The 20999-nt window shown below is 43.1% G+C and overlaps 1 protein-coding gene across 4 annotated transcripts in view; it reads right to left on the reverse strand.

Moving 5' to 3' along the window:
• The window catches only part of agbl1 (AGBL carboxypeptidase 1), a 90816-nt gene extending 74528 nt beyond the window's left edge, over positions 1-16288 (reverse strand). Inside the window, exon 1 of one of the 4 annotated variants that reach the window (XM_083561181.1) lies at positions 15995-16288. In XM_083561181.1, coding sequence (XP_083417307.1) covers positions 15995-16057 — 63 coding nt within the window. In that variant the 5' untranslated portion in view covers positions 16058-16288. Of the gene's footprint in view, positions 1-3530; positions 3925-15994 lie in introns of those variants that run through there. The other 3 variants (XM_083561179.1, XM_083561180.1, XM_083561184.1) reach the window with 3 other exon arrangements.
• Positions 16289-20999: the final 4711 nt, after the last annotated feature.

A 20999-nucleotide genomic window follows, 5' to 3' on the forward strand; every position in this document is an offset into this window, starting at 1 on the left:
AGAGGAGAGAAGATGTGATCAGACTCCCTCACCTCCACACTCACACATGGAGGTAGAAGTTTAATGGTTTGGGGTTGTTTTAGAGCAGAGAAGGTTCCGGAAAAAGTGAAGGGACTCCTGAACCATCATGTCTCCATTTAATACTTCAGCACCATGCAGTTCCGTCTGGACTGCGTCTCACTGGAACCGACTTCACCGAACAACAAGACGATGAGACGAAGCGCACGTCTGAGTTCTGTAAGTGTTATTTAGAGAGCAGACAGACGTCTGGAGTGATATTTAACATGGAACCACCTGCCCAGTCACCACACCTCAATCCTACTGAACTGCTCCGAGATGAACCTGAAATCTCCAACGAGTGAAGATCAGGTTTTACAAAAGACACAGCAAAGAGTTTCAGCTGAAAGTTTGGAGAAACAAACTGCCCAGATGCTAAAAGTGTGTAAAGCTGTTCTTCATGCTACAGTATATCTAAATATAGAAACACTCCACCAGACATTCTGTGAGAATATTTTTGAAATGAAGCAGGTCTGGGGTGGACAGAAGGTTGAAGACCTTCACTCTTTATTAGCTGCTGAGGTTTTTTCAGAGCCAGTCGTTTCTCTTTCACATTTACACCTTTGTCTATGAATTCACTGCTGTTTCTGATGAATGATCAACTTTAACGTTTATATGAAGTGACTCAGAGACATGTTTTCCTCAGAGTCGTATTTCATGTGCAGTAAATCCTCAGGCTTTGGAGTTTAATCTTCCTAAAGCTCCACATGGCTCGAGCAGAACCCAGACAAATATTTAAAGCCACACAGGATCGAGCAGAACCCAAAATAACCTCAGACAGAAGAACGTTTTGTCATGAAAGTCATCATAACGCCATTCTTCTGTGGGAAAGTGGGTGTGGCCTAATTTTCCAATGAGGAGATAATCCAGCATCTAAATCAGGATTCTGTAGCGACGATACACTTACAGCTACGCATGCTAGGCTAGCGTTCTGACGTCTGGTTCACCTCACCTTCAATTAAATCGAGTTTTTTATTTTATTCAAAAAGGGCGGAGCTTAAAGTTTAAAAACAAAGCGCTGTTTATAATATACAACACAGGTTTTATGTTTTTTTTACTCTTTTGTTTTGAACTGCGAACACAAATCTTTTTTTTTTACAAGGAATGCAGAAAAACTAAAAATAAGTAAAATATAAAAAATGTATAATTCTTAAGTCAACAAAAATTAATTGTAAATTCAAAATATTCAAATAAGAATTTGTAAAAAAAACAAACAAACAAAAAAGTAATAAGCCAATATATATATATATTATAAATAGTTAAATCTCAAAAATCTAAACTAAAATAATCTGTTGATGTTCATATGTTAAGCACAATTTTTTTTTTTACTTTTTGTTTTTACTTTTTTTTTTACTTTTTTAATCAACAGATAATAAAAAAAGAAATGAAAGCTAATATTTCTACGTACTAATGAATAAATAGATCTGCATTTAGTTTTTAGAAAATGGTGCATTTAAAATTAAATGTAGTATTTAAACAAAAAAATATGAAAACTTAAAAGAATTAAACAGAAATGTTTATATTACTTAATATAAGTATGTGTATAGTATGTGTAAATAATGAGCAGTCAGTGTAGACTGTATGTGTGTATCAAATAAATAATAATAAATGTAACTTTTTTTATTATGCAAGAAAAAGAGTTGTAAAAAGGTATTAATAATTTAGTAAGCATGTAATAATATTTTATAATACTTGGACAAACCAAAAATAGTGTAAATTCTTTTAAAATAATATGTTTAATGCACATTAAGTTTATTCGATTTATTGATTTTTTCATCCTGCTGAATCGGTGCGATGGTTTTGGGTGAGTGATTGACGGTCTGAAGTCGTCCGTGACAGCGAGCGCTCACTGAGTGAAGGAGATAAAAGCCCGAGAGAGTGGACATGAGAGTGATATAGTAGTGGAAAGATGAAGGGTCAAGATTCGCCGCTCTCTAACTCGCACTTATTATAGAATCCTAACGTGATCCTGCGAGAGGAGAATTTCAGCCTGGGTGCCATGGAAAAGCCTCAACAGCAACATGAACATGGAGCTCTGAACCTTCCGAAAGCTTAGAAAGGTCTTTGGATTTCCAACTCTTTTTCTCTCACACACACACACATACACACACACACACACACACACACAAACACACACAGGCTTGAATTTTTTATGTAACACGACGATTTTTTATGTAGCACTATGAGCTATAGACTGATAAACACACACACACACACACACACACACACACACACACACACACACACACACACACACACACACACACACAGAGCAGGCTTAAGAACCTTCTAGATGGTGTGTGTGTGTGTGTGTGTGTGTGTGTGTGTGTGTGTGTGTGTGTGTGTGTGTGTGTGTTGTTGCTAAACTGAACTACATTTCCCATAAATCTGGACGTATGTTAATAAACACCCAGGAGACATTTGTTTTAGCCACACCTACAAAACTCCATAAAAAGCAATGCTCAAATTAATCCAGTAATGCATTTCAGCCACTTCAACACAACCACACACACACACACACACACACACACACACACACACACACACACACAACTCCACCTGCTACTCCTTTTATAGGGTGCCAATACTTTTGTTCCAGCTAAACAACTAGTCATGTTCTTTTTCACTGATAAATTAGTTTTTTGATTTTACTTTCTCCTAATTAAAAAATATGTATATAATAAATAAAAAGAAAAAGAACTGGGGATTGTTCAGTTGTTTGATGTGGGCGGAGCTTATTTCTGGGCCAGACAAATATTGGAGAATCTATTTGGATAGAAATCTGTATGAATTTTGAAGATGTGACAGCAGTTTGATTGAATTTCATTAGTTTTGATACGAATCATGGAAAAATATTGATGGAGTAAACAGTGTAACTCCACCCCTAATTCTAACCCCTCCCATAATCATAACTCCGCCCCTTCATCATAATTTTATGATTTTCAAACAGTTGTGTGGGAATTGCTGTGAATATGGCATCAATAAAGGATGAATTACTGCTTAAATGTGTCAAACTCCGCCCTGAATAATTTGCATATTAATGTTTAAAGTTTGACTTTATTATATTAGTTATTATAGTTATTATATTATTTGATTTAAAATTTATTTTCAAACTCTATTTTAACACTTTTTTTTATATGAAGGTGATGCGGCGGTGCTTTAATGCTATCATTCAGCCCATCTCACCCTCATCATCTTATACATCGGCTAATTGGCTGTAACTCATCATCATGGATCCGATGTAATTTAGAGCGACACAGACAATAGCTTCTGACAGGAATAACAAAAACGCAGCAGGAAGCAACATCTGGAATCGCGAAAAACATCAGAAACGTTCTAATCGTAATGTTAAAGATGATTAGGGGTGGAGTTTTCCTTTAAAAGAGTCACGTAGCGTCGTTCGGAATGCCGTGTATCTCCCTGCCAACGTGCAAAGCGTTGATGGCATTGCGTCAATAAGTGACATTGCTTACCAGGCGTAGGAGGAACATAGTCCCTCAGAGTGCCGGTCCAGGTGAAGACGCTCGGCCTGCTGTAGCTGAACATCACCGTCTCACTCACGTGACCTCACAGAGCTAACGATGAATCAATTATTACCTAAAACAAGGAGAGCAGGAACAGGGAACGCTCTCTCTTTCTCTCTCGCTCTCTGTCGCTCTCTTTGTTTGTGTCTTTCTCTCCCCCTGGTCTGTCCAACCCCTTGCTTTGTGTGTGTTGAGGAGTTTATGTGTGTAGAATGCTGGACAGAGGCCAAAGGTCGAGCAGCGTCAGGAACGTGTGACCCGGCAAGTCCGAGTGTCGATAAATCAGTGCAGAAGAGCGTTGTCATCGACAAGAAGTAGGAAACGGAGTGGTGCTGTAGTGGAACCGAGCCCACTGGCAGCTACACAGACCTGTGTGTGTGTGTGTGTGTGTGTGTGTGCGCGTGTGTGTGTGTGTGTGTGTGTGTGTGTGTGTGTGTGTGTGTGTGTGTGTGTGTGTGTGTGTGATAGAGAAAGAGATAAAGGGGGAAGAGAGGGAACGAGAGATAGGTCAAGCATGCCAACTATGTAAACAAGGGAAAAGAGGTAGACTGAGACAGAAAGTGATAGAATAATGGAAAGATAGAAAGAAAAGAGTAAGGCAAAGAGAGAGAGAAAAAGAGAGAGAGAGAGAGAGAGGGAGAGAGAGAGAGAGAGAGAGAGAGAGAGAGAGAGAGAGAGAGAGAGAAAGAGAGAGAGAGAGTTACTATGGTAGTGTGTCCATTTGAAGTATGAATAGTACGGCATGTCTGGAACTCACCAATAAAGACCAGGTTACAGTAACACACACACACACACACACACACACACACACACACACACACACACACACACACACACTTCTTTACTCAGAAATCAGCTCCCTAGCAATCATTATTTCTGAGAGAAATCCTGTCAGAGTTGGGATGGTATTTGCTTCACACATCTTCCTGAATGATTTCGCATTTGTTCAAAACATTCATATTAGCCTCCGTTAGCCTGCTAGCGTTAGCGTGAAAAACAATATGATCGTCTTTGATAATGGATCCTTAATAAAACATCATTTCATTGGATCATGTTTTGTATAGTAACAATATCATTGAACATTTTAAGCATTTTAATCCCGTCAGAATGAACTAATTTCTGCTAACTGGCTAGCTTGGGTAGTGAATTTATTTTACACATTTGTGAATAAAAATAAAGGTCGTCTCAGAAATCCTGTCAGATTATCTTATGTTAGGTCACTAGCATGAAGTGTTGAAGATTTTACACATTTGTGAATATGATTTCTAAAAATCCTGACAGAAATCCTCTCAAACAAGCCAGTATTTTCCGGCTAGCTTTATCTGTGAACATTTTAAACATTTATAAATGTGTCTCATAATCCTCACAGAAACCCTGTCATATTAGCTTGTGTTCGCTAACTGGCTAACTTAACCTGGGAAAGTTGTAAATCCTGTGTGGCATCCTGACAGCTTGTGCTTTTGTTTATTATTATTATTATTAGGTGTAACTGTAAATGGATAAAAACGTACGGACACATTCTTCACTTGTGTGTGTTTATAAGTGATAAAGTTGTGAATGTTTATAGTGAACACTGAGCTCTTCGTGTCTAACGTTCCTGACATTCAGCTAACGATAACTTCGCTGCGGTGCACATGCCGGCATCCGTCTCGGGTTCGGGGACGAGGGGGTCGGGCGGCTATAGGGGACCGGAGATGAGGGGTTGGGGGGTGGGGGGATTGGGGCTGGTCTTCAGGATTACATGTCAGACGTGTTAATGTCTTAGGGCAGAAAATAAAATACGCTGACAAAATCGTCTTTAACACTCTAACACCTGAGACACACCCACAAAGATTAGCCCCACCCACTTCCATGTATTCTTGAAAAAAAAAATTTCTACAGCTTCATCAGAACTATAGAAAGTGACACTAACAAAACTTACACACATGCAACTTATGTGTTTGATTATTAAAGAAACAATTAACTGATTTATGTTTTTATTTATGTATTTATTTATTTATAGATGCATTTATTTATTTATTATTTTTATTTAATATATTATTGTTGTTTTTTTGGGTTTTTTTCTGAAATTCCATGTAATTGTCTAAACCGACTCGACTCTAGATTAATTTTCTTATTTCCTGAATTCTGTTGTATATATCGCTGGCATCTGATTTGAGAAAATTGAATAAACTCGTGATGAAATATAAACTTGTGTGTAGTTTATTATGAAGGTAGTTTTCTGTAAATTTCTCATGTACTTCCTTTACATCACCTCCTGATTTTCCAGACGCAGACTAAAAGCTGTTGTTTAGATAAAACAGATCGTCGTGTGGTCATTCCCAGAGCAGCGGGACTCCAGTTTTACAGTTTTATTTTGCACACAGAGTGGAGTTCAGGGGGAGAGAGACGGCCTGTGGAGACGTCAATCACACGGCGGCTGTAACGTGAGAGAGACGTCTGAAATCACAGCAGCACATGGCTGAAATAGCACTTTCCACTGAGACATGGCACTGAAACAAGAGCCCAGTCTCATACAGAGAGAGAGAGAGAGAGAGAGAGAGAGAGAGAGAGAGAGAGAGAGAGATAGATAAACAGAGACAGACAAAAAGACAGATGGAAAGACAGACAAAGGGAGGGAGAGACAGACAGACAGACAGACAGACAGACAGACAGACAGACAGACAGACAGACAGACAAAAACGCCCAGACACCGTTATAGAGGTAAAGACAGATGAAGAAAGCAAGACAGAGACAGAAAAAGAGAGACAGACAGAACTAGATAAACAGAGACAGGCAAAAAGACAAAAGGAAAAACAGAGACAAAGAGAAGGAGAGACAGACAGACAGAGAAAAACACTTACACACAGTCAGAAGGAGAAAGCAAAACAGAGACAGAAAATAAGAGACAGACAGAACTAGACAGAGACATACAGATTGAAAGACAGAGACAAAGAAAGGAAGCAACTGACAGACAGACAGACAGACAGACAGACAGACAGACAGACAGACAGACAGACAGACAGACAGACAGACAGAGAAAAACATATAGACACAAAGAGACCTATAATGGAGACAGACAGAAACAGAAAAACAGATGTAAAGACAGAGACAAAGAGAAGGAGAGACAGACAGATGGCTGAGGAAACCAAAACAGAGTCAAAAACAGAAAGAGAGACAGACAGGAAAACACAGCGAAACAGACAAGACAGAAAGTGGAGGTGAAATTTCAGTGTCTGTCATTTCTTTACTGAACTTGTTAAACACCAGAACACAGCTCACGCTATAAATGAAACTCCGCCCACTCTTTACTCTTTACAACCCAAATCCTCCTCCGAGTTCCTGAGCTGGAATTAAATATGGCCGTGTTCTTTCTCTGGGCAGGCCTTACTAACAGAGGATGGATTTGCATAGTGAAATATGATTGGCTGTTACACTTTATGATGTCATAATGTTCTCTCAGTAGATTAGATTAGATTAGATTAGATTAGATTAGATTAGATTCAACATTATTGTCATTGTGCAGGGTACATGTACAGAGCCAATGAAATGCAGTTCACATCTAACCAGAAGTGCATAAGAGGCCAATTTACAATAAATAAATAGCAGTGTGATAAATAAGGGTGTGGGGGTCCATATGTACAGGGGTGAGGGGGAATAATGTACAGGGGTGAGGGGGGGTGAGGGGGAATAATGTACAGGGGTGAGGGGGAATAATGTACAGGGGTGAGGGGGGGTGAGGGGGAATAATGTACAGGGGTGAGGGGGAATAATGCACAGGGGTGAGGGGGGTGAGGGGGAATAATGTACAGGGGTGAGGGGGAACAATGCACAGGGGTGAGGGGGAATAATGTACAGGGGTGAGGGGGAAAAATGTACAGGGGTGAGGGGGAATAATGTACAGGGGTGAGGGGTTATAATGTACAGGGGTGAGGGGGAATAATGTACAGGTGTCAGGGATTCACCCTGCCACGCCCCCCTCTGTAGCTGTCAGGGATTCACCCTGCCACGCCCCCCTCTGTAGCTGTCAGGGATTCACCCTGCCCCGCCCCCCTCGATAGCAGTCACGCTGCTTTCCAAGATTACCGACAGCTGTGGCTCATTAAAGAACAGACTACTTAAACTCACGTTCTTGAGTCACAGGCTGTCGGTCGTTATAGTGTCAAGGTGGACAATCGCGTGGCTGCTCGACCGCCGGCTGTATATGCGAATTCCACTTCCGACTTGGATTACTCATTGCCGAAGGCTTTATGGATTATGCTTGGGACATTCGAACTCATAGCGGACAACGCGTATCGAGTGGATGTCTTTGTTTGTTGTTTTCAACGGCTTATGAGTGTTTTTGTGATGTACGGTTGTTGAAATAAAAGGACAATGATCGGACTATATCGGCTTCCGCGTCTGCAGCCTGACAGAACGACCGACCTATACCGAACGCGGATTCGCCAATCCGCGATTCCGACCGCAACGGATCGGCAGCTGAACCCCGCTTCGGATTTCCTCCGGAAGCTTAGTGCCGCTTCTCGCGGTTCAGATCCACAGAAGCCGGATCATGAGAGCGCGGCTGCGCCACGCCCCTCAGAGAGCGCAAGGGGATTACCGGCTCATTACTCGGGGAAAAAAGACGAATTGGGCGGATTTCTGCAAGGCATCGGCGAGTATGTGGCTGTTAACATTTCCCGGTTTCCTTCCGAACGAGCCAAGATTGCCCTCTGTATTTCCCTCCTGTCTGGTAAAGTTCTTGCCAAAGCCAGCTCACTATGGAGCGCCAAAGGGGGCAAATTCGGCTCACTCGCCGAATTCGGCGGGCTGCTTCTGGGGAAGTTGAGGATAGAGGTGGTGGATCTCCACTACAGTACCCTTGAGGAGGAAGGTGCTCCATTCCAAGGTTCTCAAGAGCACGCGGCTCCGTACCGGATCTCCCATGAGCCTGCAGCTCAGCCCCAATGTTTTGATGAGAGGGCTGCTTCATCTCAGGCTCTCTACCAGCGTGCTACTGTGTTCCGGGGTTCTTGTGGACGCACCACACCATCTCCGAGCGTCGGCGAGCACACCATGCCGTCACAGAGCTTCTACAGGCGTGCCGCTCTGTTCCGAGGTTCCCGTGGGCGTGCCACGCCGCCACAGAGTCTTCACGAGAGCGCCGCGCCGCCACAGAGTCTTCACGAGAGCGCCGCGCCGCCACAGAGGCTTCACGAGAGCGCCGCGCCGCCACAGAGGCATCACGAGAGCGCCGCGCCGCCACAAAGGGCTTCACGAGAGCGCCGCGCCGACACCTCCGGTCACAGAAGGCGAAGTGACTCCTCCGAGTCCCTCTCCAGACGACGCCACATCCTAGAGCCCCTTCCAAGGCGACATCTTGCCCACGGAAAGCTCGGCTCCGCCCCAGGTCCCTCAAGAGAGCTCCGCCCAGCTCCAGGTCCCTCAAGAGAGCTCCGCCCAGCTCCAGGTCCCTCAATAGAGCTCCGCCCACCTCCAGGTCCTTCCAGAGAGCTCCGCCCAGCTCCAGGTCCCTCAAGAGAGCTCCGCCCAGCTCCAGGTCCCTCAAGAGAGCTCCGCCCAGCTCCAGGTCCCTTAAGAGAGCTCCACCCAGCTCCTGGTCCCTCAAGAGAGCTCCGCCCAGCTCCTGGCTCCTCAAGAGGGCACGACTCTGCTCCAGGCTCCTCAAGAGGGCACGACTCTGCTCCAGGCTCCTCCCAAAAGCTCGTCTCCGCCTCCGAGCGACCCCACGAGCTCGTCTCCGCTTCAGTGTCCCGAAGAGAGCTCCACTGATGTCGTGGACCTCCAGGCGAGCCCTTCTCCGCTCGTGGATCTCCAGGCAGGCTTCACCCCACTTCCAGGCTGCCCAGTAGGCTCCGATCTGCTCCTAAGGGTCCCAAGAAGCGTTCCTACGCCCAGGGGTTTCCCTGGGCACTCACCCCGGCTCCAGGACTGCGAAAGGCAAGTCGAACCGCTGCCCCCGGGTTCCACCGAAGGCGGCAGCTCACCCCACAGTCCCGCAGAATGCAACGGCTCGTCTCCAGCGCCCGCAGAAGGCGACGTCTCGCCCCCGGGCTCCACAGAAGGCGACGTCTCGCCCCCGGGCTCCACAGAAGGCGACGTCTCGCCCCCGAGTCCTCTTCAGGGCGAAGGATCGCATCCAGGCTCCACGCAGGGCGAAGGATCGCATCCAGGCTCCACGCAGGGCGAAGGATCGGATCCAGGCTCCACGCAGGGCGAAGGATCACATCCAGGCTCCACACAGGGCGAAGGATCGCATCCAAGCTTCACGCAGGGCGACGGATCACCCCCAGGTCCTCTTCAGGGCGACGGATCGCCCCCAGGATCCCTGCATGGCGACGTTGGTCCTCCAGGTCCCTTTGACAGCGACGTTGGTCCTCCAGGTCCCTCTGACGGCGACGTCGGTCCTCCAGGTCCCTCTGACGGCGACGGCGGTCCTCCAGGTCCCTCTGACGGCGACGGCGGTCCTCCAGGTCCCTCAGAGGGTGGTACGACGTTCCTGGTCTCCGCCCGGGACGTCCTCCACTCCCCGGTCATTGTCATGGTTGGCGTCCAGTTCCGGTTCCCCGCCATGGAGGTCGCTCCGGCTCCAATCCCCGCCAGTGGCTTTACTCAGCCTCCCGTCAGCACCGAGGGCGTGGCTCCGTTCCGGATCCTCCTGCAAGGGGTTGTTCCATTCCGGCTCTCCGCAGGGGATGCTCACCAGGCCTCCGTTGCTTCCAGGCGTCTAAGTAGGCCTTCCTCGGAGTGCCCTGGCCCGCCTGGCATAGGTGGGTTTTGGGGCGTCAGGTGTCGCCCCTGGAGGGGGGGGTACTGTCAGGGATTCACCCTGCCACGCCCCCCTCTGTAGCTGTCAGGGATTCACCCTGCCACGCCCCCCTCTGTAGCTGTCAGGGATTCACCCTGCCACGCCCCCCTCGATAGCAGTCACGCTGCTTTCCAAGATTACCGACAGCTGTGGCTCATTAAAGAACAGACTACTTAAACTCATGTTCTTGAGTCACAGGCTGTCGGTCGTTATATTGTCAAGCTGGACAATCGCGTGGCTGCTCGACCGCCGGCTGTATATGCGAATTCCACTTCCGACTTGGATTATTTATTGCCGAAGGCTTTATGGATTATGCTTGGGACATTCGAACTTATAGCGGACAACGCGTATCGAGCGGATGTCTTTGTTTGTTGTTTCTTAACGACTTATGAGTGTTTTTGTGTTGTACGGTTGTTGAAATAAAAGGACAATGATCGGACCATATCGGCTTCCGCGTCTGCAGCCTGACAACAGGGGTGAGGGGGGATAATGTACAGGGGTGAGGGGAAATAATGTACAGGGGTGAGGGAGGATAATGTACGGGGGTGAGGGGGGATAATGTACGGGGGTGAGGGGGGATAATGTACAGGGGTGAGGGGGGATAATGTACAGGGGTGAGGGGGAATAATGTACAGGGGTGAGGGGGAATAATGCACAGGGGTGAGGGGGAATATTGTACAGGGGTGAGGGGGAATATTGTACAGTGGTGAGGGGGAATAATGTACAGGGGTGAGGGGGGATAATGTACAGGGGTGAGGGGGAATAATGTACAGGGGTGAGGGGGAATAATACACAGGGGTGAGGGGGAATATTGTACAGGGGTGAGGGGGAATAATGTACAGGGGTGAGGGGGAATAATGTACAGGGGTGAGGGGGAATAATGTACACAAGGTGCAGCAGGTAATAATATATGTTCATATAGTAATATACAATATACTGTGCTGAGATTGTGCATAGACGCCGTGAGATAACATGCTCAAATGCTCATCACCAACTCTCCCGGATTTCCTTTTTTTTGCATTTTTGAGAATTATTACTTTATTTAAAGGTGGATTGGGGAATATTTCTTGGATTTAATAAAATGTCTTTCGCAGCCTGTGTGCTTTATTCATTTTGCTTATTTTTTACCGCCATGTTTTTACACACATTTTCAAAATGTTTCTATAACAGTATACAATCATTATTTTTCAGGTTTTATTTTAATACAGAAATCTGAACAGCAACAGGAGGTTGTGTAATGTGAAAGGCTTAGTGAGTGTCGCCCTCTGGTGGTCATACATTACACTCAGAGAGAGAGAGAGAGAGAGAGAGAGAGAGAGAGAGAGAGAGAGAGAGAGAGAAGAATTAGTTATTCTTTTTACTGCAACTCAAATATATAATAGTTTTTTATTTAAAGTAATGAATTAATTAATAAGTAAACAAATTAAAAAAGTAAATAAGTAAATAGAAATAGTTTTTAAACAGACAGACAGACAGACAGACAGACAGACAGACAGACAGACAGACAGACAGACAGATAGATAGATAGATAGATAGATAGATAGATAGATAGATAGATAGATAGATAGATAGATAGATAGATCATCAAACAAATGAGTAAGTAAATAAATAAATAACTTGGCCAGAGATTTGCTGACATATATTTCCAGTAAAAAAAAAAGTGTGGAAGCAACAAGTGTTTAATGAATTTTGAGGATTTTGTTTCTTGTGTTTTTATTGACCTCGATAGATCATTTGATGGTTCTGAAAATGGACTTTAACCAAACAAATCTATAAATGTTCAGATGTTCCACTTAATTGTCAGTGAAAAATCCTCTTTCAGCATGAAGAACAGCTTTACACACTCTCAGCATCCGCACACTTTCAAACACACAAACATTCCACTGAAACACTTTGCTGATTTGTAAAACTCGAAAAAGATGTTCTTCAATTGTTGGAGATTTCAGGTTCATCTCGGAGCAGTTCAGTAGGATTGAGGTGTGGTGACTGGGCAGGTGGTTCCATGTTAAATATCACTCCAGACGTCTGTCTGCTCTCAAAATAACACTTACAGAACTCAGACATACGCTTCGTCTCATCGTCTTGTTGTACGGTGAAGTTGGTTCCAATGAGACGCAGTCCAGACGGAACTGCATGGTGCTGAAGTATTAAATGGAGACATGATGGTTCAGGAGTCCCTTCACTTTCTGGAACCTTCTCTGCTCTAAAACAACCCCAAACCATTAAACTTCTACCTCCATGTGTAAGTGTGGGGGTGAGGGAGTCTAATCACATCTTCATTCCTGTTCTCCTTCTCACACAAGTTCTTCTGTTAGATAAACAAATCTCACGTTTGGACTCCACAGAACTTTCCTCCACTCATTCACTTTCATATTACTGTGTATTTTTGCCTTTTGATGAGTCTACAGAATGTGTCTCAAAAATAAAAAGTGTGGGCGGGGCTAATTATTAGCACAGACTTTTCCAAATAGTGGATGCTAACAGATAATCAGCAGGAGGAAACAAGTCTATTATCATATTGGTTATTACCGTAAACACCTACTGTATAACGTCAGCTTCAGCTAACTAGCCTTGGCTGCGACCTGAAAGAAATTTACATGTAAAGAAATGTTTCCATCCATCCTGAGAATGAGCATTGACGCACACGCTGCAGGATTAGAGAACTATTTTTTTACTTTACTATTTAATTATTCAGAACTGACAGAATATAAAGCGTCCAGCGTGTCATTAAGCGTTCTCTGGTTTTATTTACTGCAAACATTTGCCTTTCCCTGACGCCTCGAAGAGATTAGCCCGTGCTAACGGACACGCATAAGTGGCATAGTTTGGCTAGCACACACAGAACTTATGTGAATGTGCACACACACACACACACACACACACACACACACACACACACACACACACACACACACAGACACACACACACAGTGCCCCAACAACAAAAACAACAACAACAAACAGGTGATGTGATTAGCATGTGTATAACTTTGCTCTGTCAAACACTAACCTCAGTTATTCATTACAGTGTGTTGTGCAGCATGATTAGCATTGCTTCGCTGATTAATGCTAACATCAGTAACAGTTCTTCAAAATCATTGCACCATGTATCCCATTTTGGACTTCTAAGTTGTTTGTTATTAACATAAATCCAAAACGACATTCAGTTTTGATGTCTATGATGATTAGCATGTGGTTAACATGGCTCTGGCTAACATGCTAAGTTTAGCTATTTGAAAGGAAAGCATATTTCAGTCCCGTGACGAGTTAATGACACTTCCAGCAGCTTATTAGCTCCTTATTTAGTCTGAGATTGGGTAAAAAAAAACCCTCAGGCATTTATGATTAACGTGATAAGCATTGCTTTGCTGAGTAAGGCGAAGTTCAGTAGCATGTTTCGTCTCACTCAGTCTTCCACAAATCCATCTGGTCTCTGAAGGACGGTATGATATAAACAGTAACAGATGGCTGGAAACTGAATGCATGCTGAGCTTCTCACTTTTAATGTCTTCTCTCTGGAGCTTCCAGACGTTTGCAGACGTATTGTTCTGAACTGAACGTTGAGCTACATTCTGAAGCATTCTGCGTGTGGCTAACAGGTGAAATGTTCAGGTTTCAGGTTAATGTAATAAGTGTTTGTCAGAGTCTGTATTTGGTCAGTTAGAAGTTTGGTTTTTGGTCTAGTAGATTGGTCAATTGGTGACCCAAACATTGAAGGTCCGCCGGTGAACCTTCCAGCCCATGGGTCAGTAGGTAGATCAGGGTTGGGTGGGTTGGGCTTTGGGTAGGTCGACTGGTTCTTCAGTCAGGGGGTTAGTCAGTTGCCCAATTTGTAGCCTTTTTAGATGTTTGGCTGGTGAAGGTGTCATGTGGTTGATTTGGGCAGTTTGTAGTCAGTAGATCATTTGGTTGCTGGGATATTAGATCAGTGAGTCAGGTTGTGGATTGATCAGATGAAGGTTCAGCTGGTTAGAGGAACAATAACAATTATGTGGTCTCAGTGGGTTGGTCACTTGGAAAAGGTCTGTGGAATTGGTCAGAAAGTGGGTTGGTCAATTCAGGCATTCAGTTGTGAGTTGGGCTGCACCATCAGCAGGTTGTTGGGTTAGTTGTTCAGTGTACAAGTACAGAGCCAATGAAATGCAATGACTGCATGTCGGACAGTTGGTTATTGGGAAAGTTAGTCAGATGCTGGTTCGCTCAGTTGGAGGGTTTGATTGGTTGGTAAGTGAAACGGACTGTTGGTTGGGCAGAAGATGGGTAGTAAATTGATTAATCATTCAGTCAGTTGGTCAGTGGGTGATGTGGTGAGTCAATAGACAGTTGGCGAAAGGGTCACTGGATCAGTCACTTGTCACAGTAGTCACAATAGTAGGTTGATGAATTAGTTAGTTAGTTAGTTAGTTAGTTAGTTAGTTAGTTGGTTGGTTGGTTGGTTGGTTGGTTGGTAGGTAGGTAGGTAAAAAAGTCGATCTGTCTGTGACCCGGTCAGTCCATTAATCACTTGTTTGTTGTGGATGAGGTCAGTAAGTGGATTGGTTTTCCTTTCAGCCACAGCCAGTGGATAGTGTTTAATGACACATCTGACCCTAATGACACACTATACACACGCACACACACACACACACACACACACTTTATTTTAAAAATCTATCATGCTGCCAGATCACAGCTTGTCCTCAGAATGTTATACAGTTTCACAGCCAGACCTCTGGTGTCTAATTTGGGACGTATAAAGTGCAGTAGCTCAGTTCAGCGTCTACTTAGGGTTTTACAGTCGATACCAAACAGTCCAACAGTCTTAAACACACACACACACACACACACACACACACACACACACACACACACACACACACACACACACACACAAACTTCATTGCTCTCTATTATTAAAAATCTTATTAATAATAATTAAATAAATATATAAATTACTTTATTTTTATTTATTTTTTATTATTATTATTATTATAAATACATTTTTACACTGATGTGAAAACAACAAATTGTTTAATTACAAATGTTATAATAACTACAATAAATAATTGCATGGGGGAAAAAAACCCTTAGAAATACACAATTACATTTTATAGTTTATTTTAATGATCTTAATAGTCTCACAAAAACAACAAAATAATTCACAGAGAAATGCAATTGTTTTTACTAATTAATTATTAAATACTATTATTGATTTGTTTGTTTATTTTATACATACAAATATATATTATATATATATATATATATATATATATATATATATATATATATATATATATATATATATACTATATAATAATAAATGACAATAAATAATATGTAACAGTATAGAAAGAAAACCTTTTTAATTGGTTATACATGTATTGTTTTATCAATGTTGATAATTATTCATAGTTATTACAAAAAATCACTAGTTAATTGTTAAAAAAATACAAAAACTCATTATTCAAAATTATTATTTATTTGCACTTTTCCACGTGATTAGATATTTATTTATTATATCAGCATGAATAACACGCTGTAGCATTGAGCTTCGGGTTTATACTTCGTCTAAATGTTTTTAATAAAATAAAAAAATAAGTACAAATAAATACTGAAGAAAAATGTAAAAACCATATATGACACTTACACGTGAGATGCTCTCGCAGCTTCTGGAACAAAGTGATTTTGCGGAACCTCCACGTGGGTGCATCCTGCGCCGATGTTTCCGTGTCAGCCATGATGGCGGCCATGTTGTATAAATTTTTTGTAGAAAATGAATTTGCTGTGGTTCTGTGCAGCTGAAGTGTATGTGCTAATGATGTGGAGCTCACACACTCGTCTATGCTCAAAATTTAAAGCCTCGTTAAAAAAAACTCACCGTCTGGCTCAGGTTTTACCACCACGATGAGACTTCAGCATCTGCGGCCATGTTGTGGTGATGAGTTCAAGCTCATGGAGATCCTCTCAGGATTGCTGTTCTATTTTAGCTCCATCGCATCATTCTGGAGCGGATAACGTCTCTCCCGTGACCTTAGAGTGACCTTCTGATTAGATCCAGTTCAAAAGTTGGGAATAGGTGCTGATGATGATCTGACAACTTTCAACCATCTTCTGCCTCTTCATCACTTTCATCCTGCAGTATCTCACAAATGTTAGTACACCCCTCACATTTCAGCATCCATTTTAGTATAATCTTCTCAAGGGTCAGTAGTGTAGAAATGAAACTTGGATATATTTGGAGGATGTCCAGGAGGGTTGAAGCAGTGTTAGATATCAATGGTGCTCACACAAAACCGGTTATTTAGACAGTAATGTCTGCATGTTGTTATTTTCAGAGGACAGTAAATGTGTACTGCTACACAAACTGCACACTGATACTCTAAAATATATGTTTCATTTCTATAGTATTGTCAATTCTTCTAGGTAAACTTGCACACAGTCTTTGAGGGAACTTCTCAAACATCTTGAAGAACTAAGCACAGATCTTCTGGGGGTTGAAGACTCTCAATTCTCTGTATTTAATCCCAGACAGACTCTATGATGTTGAGATCAGGACTTTGTGGAGGACAACACTATCACTTCCAGGACTTCTTGTTCTACTCTACACTGAAGATTGTTCCTAATGATGTTTGTTTGGGGTCGTTGTCCTGCTGCAGAATAAATCTGGGGCCAATCAGACGCCCCCTTTTGGTACTGCATGATGAAATAGTATCTGCCTGGATTTCTCAGCATTGAGGACACCATTAATCCAGACCACATCTCCATCTCCATCTGCAGAAACTTGTTATTGTAACGCTCTGCAGACCTTCAGCAAACATCCTGCCTCCTGCTACAGCAAATAATTTAGATTTTGATTCCAGAGCATTTTTCTGTCCCCAGTTCCTCTGTTTTCATGCAGAGTAGAGACACTGATCCCATGTTGGAGGTTTGGCTTTTGGCTACAATTCTTTCCTGAAGATCACTTCTGATCAGACTTCTCCCAACACTAGATGGGTATACCTGAGTACCATTGGTTTCCACCTGGTCTTCTGATGTTGAAGGGAGGTAATCATGCTGCACTAAGTTTTCTTGGCCGATCACTGCATCGACGCTCCTTAAATAGCTTGAGATCTTTGCCTGGAAGAGACCATGCTGATGCAGTAGAACTACCTTGTGTCTTGTTGCTGTGCTCAGTCTTGCCATGGTGTAGACCCTGTCCTCCATAACTTCACCCTAGATGCAGAGTTTGGTTCCTCACCCAGTTTGAAGCTCCCACACAGCTGTTTCTGTTTCACTTCATTACTGGGTTTCAACCTACAGATGATCATTAACTCTTGATAATCATCAGCACCTGCTTTGTAAATCTGGTTTATCACACACCTGAATCTAATACTACAAAATTGTTAAAAGCATAAAACTTTTGTGTGTTTCAAAATAAAAAAAAACCTGAAACATCATATGTCCATAAGTATTCAGTCTCTTTGCAACAACACGTGTAAACGAGCTCAGGTGCCTCCCAGTTCTCTGTATTGTTGCTGAGATGTTTCTACACCTTGATTAGAGTCTATCTGTGAAAAAAAGATATTGATTGGACATGATTCGGAACGGCACACTCCTCTCTATAAAACCAAGAGGTAAAAGGATCTGCTGCAGAGCTCAGGCGCAGGACTGCTGCAGATCTGGGGAAGGCTACAAAACAAATTCTGCACAAAAAGAGCACAGTGGTCTCCATCATTCTCAAATAGAAGTGTATCACAACCAGGACTCTTTATGAGCTGGTCTCCAGTCCAAACTGAGCAATCGGGGGGGCAGGGCATTAGTTAAAGAGGTGACCAAGAACCCGATGTTCACTCTGAGTAAGCTTCAGAGATCCTGTGTGGAAATGAGACCAGTTCCAGAAGGACAACCATCACTGAACCTTCACTGATCTGGGCTTTATGGAAGGGCAGCTAGACAGAAGGCTCTCCTTTGTGCAAGACTCATGGAAGTTCACTTGGAGTTTGGCACCTAATGGACTTTCAGACTGTGTGTCTTGATGGAACCAATATTAAACTGTTTGGCCTCAATTCTAAATGTTATGTCTGGAGGAAACCAGGCGAAGCTCATCACCTCCACAAAGCCATCCCAACAGTCATGCATGTTTTTCTGGGTGGAGGGAAAGCTGAATGGAGCAAAGTACAGAGATCTTCTTAATAAAAACCACAGCACTCAGGACCTCAGACTGGGCTGAAGGTTCGCCAACATGACCACGACCCTAAACACACAGCCAAGACAACACAGGAGTGGATTAGGGATGACTTCTACAGTGAATGTTTAAGAGTGGCCCAGAGAGAGCCCTGACCTGAACCCCACTGAACATCTCTGTAAATAGACCTAAAAGTGGCTGTCGACCAAACTGCCTCTGAGGATTTGCCCTGAAAAATGGTAGAAAATTCCCCAAACCAGGTTTGAAGGGCTTGTTGCATCAAATCCAAAAAGACTCGACACTGTGATTGTAGCCAAAAGAGCTTCAAGTACTGAGTGAACGTCTGAATACTTATGAACTTGTGATATTTCAGGGTTGTTGTTTTTTTATATATAAATGTACAGAAATTTTATTTCAGTCTCCTGTAGCAGGTTTTAGGAGTGTGAGGAGATGATTCGCATCACCATGACATCCTGGTCTTCTAGATTCAACAGAGAATTTATACAGAGGAGAATTTCTGATATGAAGAGTATCACGTGATCGGGTGGGTGGTGACGGACCCAGAAGTCTCGATCCTCTGATATCTGTAAAGCGGGAAATAGTTTGTTATGGTTTAACTCACGTTACAAAAGCTACACTTAGCACTGGGCAGTGAATTGAACACGGCCTTACCATGTTGCTGAAGAATCTTATTTTGAGGAGCACATGCAGTTCTGCCAACTCCTTAAATCATTACTCACGAGAAATCTGGAAAAGGTGTGTGTGTGTGTGTGTGTGTGTGTGTGTGTGTGTGTGTGTGTGTGTGTGTGTGTGTGTGTGTGTGTGATCAGAGCACTAGAGGGAGCAGGAAGACCACTTTACACTACTAATGCAGGGTTTGTACATTTTTTAAAAATTCAGGGGTTTTTTTTGTGAATGATGTGTCATTTTCAAATGAGTCGACTCTTTGAGGTGAGTGATGTGTCATTTTTAGATGAGTCGACTCTCTTCAAAGTGAGTTATTAGTCATTTTCAGATGAGTCGACTCTTTGAGGTGAGTGATGTGATATATGTAGATGAGTCGACTCTTGAGGTGAGTTATGAGTCATTTTCAGATGAGTCGACTCTTCAAGGTTAGTTTTGAGTCATTTTAGATGAGTCGAGTCTTCAAGGTTAGTTTTGAGTCATTTTCAGATGAGTCGACTTTTTGAGGTGAGTGATGACTCTTTGAGGTGAGTGATTTGATATATGTAGATGATTCGACTCTTTAAGGTGAGTTATGACTCATTTTCAGAGAAGTTGAATCAGGTTTATCTCTGGCGATCATAGACTTCGTACCTGTTCCACAGAAACAACCCTATCATGTACTGGGGGAATATTAAGTTAGCTGGAGGATGTGTGTGTGTGTGTGTGTGTGTGTGTGTGTGTGTGTGTGTGTGTGTGTGTGTGTGTGTGTGTGTGTGGTAGAATAAGCAAGAAAGGCCCAGCAGAGGATGTACTTTCTAGACCAATTAAGGAAGTACAGTCTGCCACAGGAGCTGTTGATGCAGTTCTAGACTGCCGTCATTGAATCTGTCCTGTGCTCATCCATCACCATCTGGTTTGGAGCAGCAACAAAACAGGACAGAAACAGACTGCAGCAAACAGTTAAAACAGCAGATAAAATCATTGGTGCTCCTCTTCCCACTCTCCAGGACTTGTACTATAAAAGTTCACACCCTGAACACCCTGAACACAACATCTTTTAGCTCCTCCCTTCTGGCAGGTCCTACACCAAAACTGCCAGACACAGGAACAGTTTCTTTCTCCAGGCAAACAGCCTCATAAACATCTCACCATGATTATATTCCCTGCTTCATATCTATCAGAACTATCAGTCATCACATCATCTGTAAATGTTACACACACTGTTACTGCTGTATAGTGTACAAACGTCCTAAAGTCACTTCTTTATCTTATGTGAAGCACATTACTGTTATTTGCACTACTATACACTCTCACACTTTATGTAGTGGACACGGACATGGACTCTGTACACGGACGTCTGTAAATGTCTCATATTGTCTCATATTGTCTCGTATTGTCTCCAAGCTAAATGTATAGTGTTATGTCTGTATTTTTGAGACTCAAACCCAGTCATTAATGTTGCACAGGTCAGGAGACTCTCAGTGTCTCAACCCCGGATAAATGTGGAGGTTTGTGTTATGAAGGACATCCAGAGTAAAACATCTGCCAAATCAAATATACGGATCAGGAACCAGAATTTCATAGCGGATCGGTCCAGGCCCGGGTTACCAACAACCACCACAGGTATCATTAACAACAGAGTACCGGTGGAAATCGGGCTACTGTTGTCTAAAGGAGAAGAAGGAGAGGAGGAAGATGTCTACAGAGACAGCAGGGAAAGGAGAAGTGGAGGAGAAGGAGAGGAGAAGTGGAGGAGAAGGAGAGGAGAGTGGAGTTTTCCAGTTGGTACTTTAAATGTTGGTACTATGACTGGTAAAGGGAG

Source organism: Silurus aristotelis, assembly GCF_946808225.1.
Source record: "Silurus aristotelis genome assembly, chromosome: 14".
Lineage (NCBI taxonomy): Eukaryota > Metazoa > Chordata > Actinopteri > Siluriformes > Siluridae > Silurus > Silurus aristotelis.